The sequence below is a fragment of the Tupaia chinensis genome, unplaced genomic scaffold (assembly GCF_000334495.1).
Source record: "Tupaia chinensis unplaced genomic scaffold, TupChi_1.0 Scaffold000355_1, whole genome shotgun sequence".
Taxonomy (NCBI): Eukaryota; Metazoa; Chordata; class Mammalia; order Scandentia; family Tupaiidae; genus Tupaia; species Tupaia belangeri.
In genome coordinates, this window is record NW_006159850.1 from 141,164 (window position 1) to 151,199 (window position 10,036).

The 10,036-nt window shown below is 59.6% G+C and overlaps 1 protein-coding gene across 1 annotated transcript in view; it reads right to left on the reverse strand.

The window, feature by feature from the left end:
- TCF25 (TCF25 ribosome quality control complex subunit) overlaps window positions 1–10,036 on the reverse strand; it is a 42,396-nt gene that overhangs the window by 2,168 nt on the left and 30,192 nt on the right. Inside the window, 8 exon segments of the mRNA XM_006152523.2 lie at window positions 2,327–2,406; window positions 3,266–3,356; window positions 4,187–4,345; window positions 4,837–4,924; window positions 5,128–5,220; window positions 5,223–5,280; window positions 7,218–7,323; window positions 7,460–7,552. Of these exon segments, the coding sequence (XP_006152585.1) occupies window positions 2,327–2,406; window positions 3,266–3,356; window positions 4,187–4,345; window positions 4,837–4,924; window positions 5,128–5,220; window positions 5,223–5,280; window positions 7,218–7,323; window positions 7,460–7,552 (768 nt within the window).

Sequence of the window (10,036 nt, forward strand, 5' to 3'; positions counted from 1 at the left end):
CGGGCAGCCCCAGCCCAGGCAGCCCGTCAGCTGCCTCCTCTCGCCCTAGGAACAGGAGGGCAGCACAGCAGCCGCTCAGTGGACCTGAGGCTCCGGACTCCCACAAGCCGCAGGCCGGGACCCTGGGGCAGGAGGGAAGATTCCTGACTAGCTTGGGGTGGGCCGGGCACGGGGCACCAGGAGAAGAGCTGCTCACACACCGATGGGCGGTCCAGAGTGGGGCCAGTCCCTCAGAGCCCGACTTGCAGAGCTGAGTGGGAGGCAGCGGCCACCTTGTCACACTGCCTATCCAGCAGAGGTGCCTTGCTTTCAAAAAAGGTATGGTGGGACCAGCAGGTGGTATAATGGGTATGTCGGTGGACTCCCACGTAGTCGATCGTAGTTCGAGTCCTGGACCCAGTGGCTTAAACTCACGCCGGGCGCGTGTGTGTGCGTGCCCAAGATCCCAAGAGGAGAATGGAGGAGAAGGGACTGCAGTGTGGCCATCCCCCCTGGGGGGTGATTTCTTGCTTTCTGTCTTTCTGTCTCTCCCTGTCAGTCTGGCAAGTGCACGCGCCCTCCAGCAAAAACCTCTCCAAAAAAAAAAAGGGGTGTGGGGCCAGCAAGTGGCACGGTGCTAAGGCGCTGGGTCCCGTGTGGCTGGCTGCTCCCAGCAAGTGGCACGGTGCTAAGGCGCTGGGTTCCGTGTGGCTGCTCTGAGCCTAGGACCCAGTGGCTTGAAATCCACACTGGCACATGTGCATGCACACCCAAAGTCCTGAGAGGAAGACAGAGAAGGGATTGTGGCAAGGCCATTCCTGAGCGATCGCTCACTTTCCCTCTCTGTCTTGCTGTCTCTCCCCTCTCTGCCGAGTGCACAAGCCCTATGGCAAAAACCTAAAAGTAAAAAAGGGAAAGAAAAGGAAGGGAGAGAGGGGGGGAGAGAGAGGAAGGGTGTTTCCATGGTCCCTTCAGTACCCCCCCGAGAACACTGACTGGTCAGACACGGGTTTCAGGCGTGTGCCACGTGCAACCCTAGAGGCAACCGCTGCTGCCCAGCTCCACCGGGACTGCAGGGAGACACGGCAGGGGCTCAGGGAGGTGGGCACAGGCGGGCCACCCAGTGCCACAGTGAGCCCTCAAGACATCCAGCCTGCCAGGAAGTCTTTCTGGACCCACCACCGTGAGTAAGTGGTAACTCTCACTGTCATGTCCTGGAGAACTTAGCTGGGGGTTCTCGTGGACACACACACTCCAGCTCTGCAGTGGAAGCAGGAGACGGGACCCCACCCCACTGCATGTGCTGTCTGGAAAGCACATGTTCCCTTCGAGGCAAATGACCGTCAGCCTGGGCTCACCTCGGAGGTGCTCCGTGTCACCTCCCCGACTGCCTTTTCTGCTCCGAGTACCCCTCGTACTCGGGGCCTCCACATGCTGGCGCTCTGCTCGCCTGGCCACTGGCTGTCATGGGCAGCGCTGCATGCTTCCCTAGCACGTTCTGAGCCCTATTTTTTTTTTTCGGTTTTTGCTATAGGGTGTGTATACGTGCTGGAGAAAGACAAGGAGGGGGGGAAAGTGAGAAGTCACCCCTCAGACAGGATGACCACACTGTAATCTCTTCTCCATTCTCCTCTCAAAATTTTGTGCACACATGCACATGCACACGCACCTGGTTTGATCTTTAAGCCGCTAGGTCTGGGACTTGAACCACAGAGTTGGCCATGTGGAATTTGCCACCTTAACCTCCATGTCACTTGCTGGCCCCAAAACTATATTATCATTTTACTGCCAGAGGCATGTGTGCACACACACGAGAGAGAGAGAGAGAGAGTCCCCAAAGCAGCGTGGCCATGCCAGGACCCCTTCTCCTCTGCTTCTCTACCCTGCCGAGACTGGGGGGATGCATGCACACACACTCAGCACGTTCTTCAAGCCAGCATAGCCAAGATCTGAACTGTAGGAAGCCACGTGGACCTGACTCCAGAGGAGTCACTTAGCCACTAGGCTATAGAGCCGGCCCCTGACTGCACTCCGACGACGTGTGTTTACCCCCGAGTCTGTGGCTAACACCTGTCTCCACCTCACTACGCCTGAGGGCAGAGGGGCCGGCTCTCCTCCCGGCTGTGCCTCTAGCAGCTGCCGTAGAGTTGACAGGGAGGCGTTCAGGGAGATGGACGGGAGGACAGGAGCTGCAGAAGTGGTTCTGTGGTCTGATGTGCCCCCGCCTCCTGGGGTGAAAACGACCCTGCAATGCCTGTGCCTTGCCTCAGCTTCTGGGCGCAGGAAGGCGGAGTCCCTGGGAGCCTCGGAGCTACCCAGGCAGAGTACAACGGAGGTGGGGAGGTACCTCTCTGGTCGGACGTAGGAGTAGATGGTGTCCAGGGGAGGCAGAGGGTCGAACCCCATCACAGACTGCGTGGTCACGTCCTTCAGAAAGGGACAGAAAGGGGACGCTGCAGAGTGCTACCGGGGCCTCAACCTGCCTCCAGCAGGCTTCTCTGACCCCAGTTTAGACTGGCTGTATCTGCTGGAGACGGCTGCAGAGCCTGGCAGACCGCTGTTTCCGTGCCAGGACACTCAGGTGAGGAACAGGACAGCCCTTCTCCCACAGGACCCGGTGACGGTCAGGGCACACATAGGTGACATCCTGTCTGCTCAGCGCACTGTGCTGGGGGAGGAGCACTGCTCACGTAACATATGCCGTTCCTCTGCCCCGTGCCACCAACTCTCCAGGCAGGAACTGCGGCCTCCAGGGCGCCGACCTGGGCCACTGGGTCACACGAGCTCCTGGAGCACAGCTGCCCAGGCCTCCACGCTCTGAGACGGGCTGCTGCACCTGTGCAGGCCACACGGGCAGCCCGGAACGGAGCCAGGTGCTGCAGGGCACCCTCAGCGGAAGAGGCCATAATGCCTCGTCCTCCTCCAACTTGCCGTTTTTCTCTCTCCTTCTCTCATCCTTTATGACACTGGACGAGTCTCTAGGTCAGACAGCGACCGCTGGCGTTCCCACACACGCTGGGCACACAGACCCAAGACACAGCAGGACTGCAGAGAAGGCACAGCAGCCTCGCTACGCAGGTGCGAGCCCGGGGGTAGAGCGTGGCGAGCTGCCTCAGGCGTGTCCGTGGGGACCAGAACCAGGCCGAGCACACAGGGTGCCACTCACAGCACGGAGCCGCCAACCCTGGCTGCGAGAGGGCTGGCAGGGCACCCCTGCACCGCGTGGCTGGGAGGCGAGCCCATGTGACAGCCTGCACAAAGCCCCATTCTCAGCCTCCCGCCTCACCGGGGGCAGTGCCGCGACGGCCTCCTTGATCTCCGAGAGGATCACATGGCGGTGGATATTTCTGGGCGCGCGCTGGTAGAGCACCTTCCGCCTAGGGCAGGGGAGAACAAGGGACAGCGCGTGAGATGGCGAACGCTGTGTGCACATGGGGGCCTCCGCCCTGAGCACGAGGCAGCCGCTCATCTCCGCCTTCCCCAGGGGCCTCCCATCCCCCCGAAGGGAGGCAGTGCGGCCAGGCCCTGCCCCTGCGGGGAGAGCTGTGTGGTCTGTGCTTCAGTCGTCTTGTCCGCGCAACGGGAACCACAAAGTCGCGGCTGACAGCCCCACTGCGCGGCCTGCATGAGGAGCGTCCAGGGCAGTGGGCAGAGAGGCGCACGGGATGGTCTGGAGCCAGGGCCTCCTGTCCCCCCACAGCCCCGGGCTCAGGCTCACATGCTCACAGACGTACCGCCTCAGCCAAGTCGGGCCCCCTGCTCAGCCAGTCTGGCCGCACTGCTACTCAAAGCCATACTGGGGGGACGGAGCCAGCAAAAGGCCATAGGTCCAGACTAGGCCAGCAGAGGCTGGGCCCCACACAGGGCACCAGGCCGTGAGCAGTGGGTTCCCCACATGCGAGCCACGCTGGGCCACTCCAGGTCCCACCGCCACGCAGACACTGGCATCCCCAGAGGCTGAGTGGGGACAACCCAGAACAGAGGGGGCAGCGAAGGGACCCAGCGTCACTGTCCTTCCGCGTGGCAGTGGTGGCAGTAACTCCTAGGGAGCTTCTGAGACGGCCAGGGCCATGCCCACACAGCTGCCCACTCCCGCCCCTCCCACTCGCCTCTGCAGCTGGGAGCCCAGTGGGGAACCACGCCCTCCTGTGTCCTGCTCTGGCGCTAACCCGGCGGGCCATGCTCACCTGCGGCCATTGAGGCTCACCTGCCCTCACAGACCTCCACAGTGGGGTCCCCAGCATCCACTGCCCGCAGGACCGCACGGACATTCTCTTCTAGCCAGTTCATGATGGCAGGTTCTTTCCAGAGGAAGTGTGACCGCCCCAGGTACAGACTCACCAGCTGGCTCAGGGCAGGGGGCTGGCTGGGGAAGAGCAGAGCCCGTGAGTAAGATGCCTCAGTGCTGGCCAGGGCCCTGCTGGTGGGCAGAGGGGCTGCCCGGGGCCGAGGTGTCTGAGAGCTGCGTGTGCTGCGGAGCCAACCAGGGGGCGTGAACATGCAGAAAGTGCACACACCCTGCAGGGCAGGCGGGGCTGGCGGCTCGCCCCCACGTGCCCTCGCTCACTAGGACGTGGGGTAGAAGGTGAAGCCACGGCACTGGGCTCCAGGCAGATTGCCCTCCCCTCATCTCCACAGCCCTCGGGGCGCTCCTCCCGCCCACTGCCCACTCGCTTGGGCTTCTGCAGAGGGGACCGGCATGTGGACACGGGCTCCAGAGCCTCTGTGGTCGGAGAGAGGAGGTCCCCCCTCGCAAGTGGCCGTCACTGGTGGTGATGGCCCCATACCTGACTGCGCAGCACCCCCTGGCCGGGAGGGTGAGGACGGCCCCGGGGCCTGAGCCCTCCTCAGCCTTACCTTATCTCGGCCTCAGGGCCGAAGAAGCCGTGGTCCGAGACGGCAGCATCAGGGCGCACGCTGCAGCGCTCCAGCAAAGGCATGAGGACTGCAGGGAGCAGAGCTTGTCCTGGTGACCCGGCCCCAGGCAGCCAAGGGCAGGGCAGACCTTGTCACTGACCCCCGAGGTGCCCCCCCCAGGCAGAGGGAGCTGGACAGGGCTCGTGATTGGGTGTTCTCCCACTGACTCCCCCAGAGCACAGAGCAGGGCAGGGACCCGGCCTCCACCAGCGGGTGAGACATGGCACCCACCTCCGGGGAACATGGTGAGTGCCTGCTGCACCAGGACCGCGGCCTTTACCCTCGTGCAGTTCAGCTCGTGCTCGGGGAGGTCTGTTTGCTGAGGAAATAAGCCAACGGGACGGAGAAGGCAAAATTTGGGAGCTGGGACAGGTTTCGATGAGCCTGCACCAGAGGGAGAAACAGTGGGGCCTTGCGATCACAGACAGGGTCCGCCAGCCTCACAGATGCCTGACGCTGCAGGATGAGCCCACAGAACCAGCACACGTGCTTGTAGGCACGTCTAACTTGGCATGATGATAACTCGAACTCCTACGGGGGGAATTGTCTGTGTGCGGGGAAGTACGGCCGGGGTCAGGGATTCAGCCAAGGTGAAGGAGTGGAACTACAGCAGGGAGAGCCGGGGCCTGGGGTGCCCACAGACACCCCAGGACGATGGTCCTGCCCTTCCACGGGCTGCTGCAGGGGCGGGGCAGGCGGTGCTTGACATGGAGATCAGAGATCGTACCTACGGGAGCTGCCCCTACGCCCACCCCCTACAAACCTTCTTGGGTTTCCACGACTAAGCACAGCGCTTTACTACTAAAACTGAGTCTTCGTTAAGCTCTGAGACCTCAAAGCCATGACACATGTCCCTCTGCAGCCCCACTTTGGGTCCTGCCTGGGGGCTTCCTGGCAGCTTTATTTTCATGAGTCCTGAAAACTTCTGTAAATTTGATCACTGGAGGTAAGACTTCTTGGCCCCGGACACCAAGTGCCAGTTTCGGTCATGTGCCATCGGTCCACACTGGCTGCATACATGGTGTGCTGCAGGAGGCCACAGGCCACACTGTCCTGGCTCCTGAGCACACGCCAACGCAGCCCCACACAGCGGGGCCCCTTGCTCTCAGATGTACCGCACTGCCGAGCATCACGTGACGCCGTTCTAAATAACGCTAGCACAGCAACAGGAGGCAGCGAGCTGTCCTCCTCCTCCCCAGCCCTGGCTCTGCTAGGGGCTGTCACTGTGCAGTGCGGCCTCCAGACAACGCCCTCCGTGGGCACACACAGCCCACGCATCAGTGCAAATGTCCTAGAAGCTGCATGAGAGACAGGCGAGGTGACTCTGATGCTGCCTCTACCCAAGTCACCATGTAATCAACGCAGAGGTCACCGACGGCGTGACCTGTGGTGAACTGAAGTCTGGACCAGGTCAGGCTCATGACAGGCAGTGTGGCTCTCGCCTACCTCGTTTGTACACCCACTTGTGCACACGTGTGAGCTACGAGCGTGTGGGTGCCCTGTGGCACACCCAGGGGCACGTCGCCCTCCCACAGGCCCCTGCGTTGGCCCCACAGCCCTCCCTCCACTTTGGTCTGCACACGTGTGTCCCTGCAGGTGTGTGCCCTGCGTTGGCCCCACGGCCCTCCCTCCACCTCAGTCTGCACACTCGCGTCCCTGCAGGTGTGTGCAGGTTTAAATGAGGGGAGGCCAGCCCCACCAGCAGAGGTGGGCGGGGCTTGAGGACCTGCCCCGACCCCTCCACAGACCCCCACCGCCTCATCACCACTGTCGCCCAGGCACGGGCGCCGCATACTGAGATGCTGCCTCTACCCAAGTCACCATGTAATCAACGCAGAGGTCACCGACGGCGTGACCTGTGGTGAACTGAAGTCTGGACCAGGTCAGGCTCATGACAGGCAGTGTGGCTCTCGCCTACCTCGTTTGTACACCCACTTGTGCACACGTGTGAGCTACGAGCGTGTGGGTGCCCTGTGGCACACCCAGGGGCACGTCGCCCTCCCACAGGCCCCTGCGTTGGCCCCACAGCCCTCCCTCCACTTTGGTCTGCACACGTGTGTCCCTGCAGGTGTGTGCCCTGCGTTGGCCCCACGGCCCTCCCTCCACCTCAGTCTGCACACTCGCGTCCCTGCAGGTGTGTGCAGGTTTAAATGAGGGGAGGCCAGCCCCACCAGCAGAGGTGGGCGGGGCTTGAGGACCTGCCCCGACCCCTCCACAGACCCCCACCGCCTCATCACCACTGTCTCCCAGGCACGGGGGCAGCATGCTGAGATGCACCAGGGAGACAGATGCCCACCCAGGGGTGGCGGGCTCAGACCTACCTCCCACTCCTGAAAGAGGCGGATCAGGTACTCATAGTCACGGGCGCGCAGAGCCAGGTGGTCGATGAGCAGCAGCATACACAGGGGGTCCTCGTCGGGCTCCAGGCTTCCAGAGGAGCATGGCGAGCAGGGCGCAGGGGACAGGGGGAGCCATCACGTAGCCATAGGGGTGCTGCAGCCACTCGAGATGGGCAGCGGTGTGGGCCCCAAGTGGACGGTTTCGGGAACGCTTGGGGACTTACCTGAGGATGAGCTTGCAGTACTCCAGGGCGGTGCGGGGGCAGCCTCGCCTCTCCAGGAAGCTCATCTGCTTATAGAGGGCCAGGTAGAAGCTCCTGGGGGAGAGGGGAAGCAGAGCTGCGCTACACCCAACTCCTACACCCAACTCGCCACGCCTCTCCCACCCTCGGGCCACACCCACCACCCTCTGCTCTCAGGGCCTGGGGCTTTCCCAGTACCCTGGGAGATTGGCAATGTCCCCTATGTTTCAGGGAGGGGGAGTACTCTACTTGTTCACAGAGTTAGATGTGTAACTTACACAACGAACATAATGCTTAAAACCTTTGCCTTCTTGTCTCTGTTAACCGTCTGTCGTTTAAGGGAGGAGAATTAGAAAGCCTGCTGTCACAATGGCCCTGATTTACCCTCCAAGTTACCCGGCTCAGGACACTTGGTTCTGTGATTCCAGTCATCCTGGTGGTAGCTTCAAAGAACTAAGAATTTTATTCGAAGAGAGGCCAGCAGCTGGAGGTTAAGGTGCTGGATCCCACATGGCTGACTTCATGGTTCAAATCCTGGACCTGGCAGCTTGGAGACAGACGCTGGGCATGTGACCATGTTGGCCCAAAACACCAGGAAGAAAATGGGGAGGGGAAGGGACTGGGCACGGCTATCCCCCTGGAGAGTGACTTCTCATTTTCCCTCACTGTCTCTCTAGCAAGCACGAGTGACTTATGGCAAAAAAAAAGAAAAAAAACAAACCTATCTGAAGAGACACAGGAAGCCAGTGGAGAGAACCCAGCCCAGCTCAGCGTGAACTACGATCAGGGTGGTGGGAGTCGGCACAGCTCGGCAAGCCAGGACGGCCTCGTGGAGGGGTGAGCACCCCACGCTGCAGACGACCAAGAGGGGACAGAAGCCCGGATGCTGGCTGGGAGAGGAGGCGCCAAGGACGAGGCGGCCAGCACACAGCCTGAGGCTCCGGGACAGGAGGGCTGTGGCCACAGTAGCACCTGCTGACCAGGCCGGATGGTCGATGCCAAAAGGCACCCCAGGGCTGGGGAAGCAGCTGACACAGAGTGCTCTGACACCCAGGAAGAGTGCCCTGAGCTTGTGGGGACAGACCCTTTATCCCCACACACAGGAGACCAAGCGCAGGCCCACCATGGTCACACTGCTCGGCAGGCTGATTTCATTTTTTTTAAGATTTAAGCCATGGGGTGTGTGTGCTCACCAGAGAGAGACAGAGAAAGACAATGAGAGGGAAAGTGAGAAATCACCCCAGGGCATAGCCACACAGCAATCCTCCTCCCCATCCTCCTCCTGGGATCTTGGACACGGGCATACATGCACCAAGTGACTACAGATGCCAGGTCTGGGATTTGAACCGCAGTCAGCCACATGGGAGTCAGTGCCTTAACCACCAGCCACTTGCTGGGTACGGCAGTGCGGCTTTCGGCAGTCAGCCATGTGGGATTGAGTTACCTAATTACCATGCCACTAGCTGACTCTGGAAGTAGGTATTTTTAAAGGTAGAATGGAGAGAACTCTGATAAACCCTTAAAAGAACAAATAGGGGCCAGCAGGTAGCATGGTGTTTAAGGCGCTAGACTCCCACATGGCCCGTAGTGGTTTGACTCTCAGATGCAGCAGCTTCAAACTTAGGCTGGGCACATGTGCCTGCATACTCAGGATCTCAAGAGAAGAATGGAAGAAAGGGGATTGTGGTATGGCAATACTCCCCAGGAGGGTGATTTCTCACTCTCTGTCTCTATGGCAATTTCACATGCCCTATAGAACAATCTCTCAAAAAAAGAATAAGAGTTTCACATTGTAGAAGGGTCATTCTTGCTTAGAGAATAATAAATGATGACACTTGGGGAGAAATTTGACTTTAAGCAGACCTACATAATGTTACACATTGATATCATGGACTCCAAACCTTTAACATCTGGTTCCTTAAGCCTAGAGGAAGGGAGAATGATTTGTGGAGAGATAAGCAAGTGTATGGAGAGATAACTGAGTCAGAATTTATTTGAGGCTGGGTTTTGAGCTGAATTTAATAAAGTGTTACAGGTAAACTCTAGGACAAGGTTTTCATCTTTTGAATGAAATGAAAGCTTTACATAAAGTGTATATTAAACTGTAGTCATGCACCATGTAATGATGTTTTGGTCAGCACTGGACTACAAGTACAGTGGTAGTCCCATAAGATTATAATAGGCTATATGAGGAGGTCAGGAGATGGCTCACTGGTTATGGTGCTGGACCTTCACATGGCTGGCCATGGTTCAAGTGATCAGCAACTTGAAACTCATGCTGGGCATGTGAGTATGCATGCAGAAAATTCCAGGAAGAAAATGGGGAGGGGAAGGGACTGGGCACGGCTATTCCCCTGGAGAGTGACTTCTCATTTTCCCTCACTGTCTCTCTAGCAAGCACGAGTGACTTATGGCAAAAAAAAAGAAAAAAAACAAACCTATCTGAAGAGACACAGGAAGCCAGTGGAGAGAACCCAGCCCAGCTCAGCGTGAACTACGATCAGGGTGGTGGGAGTCGGCACAGCTCGGGCAGCCAGGACGGCCTCGTGGAGGGGTGAG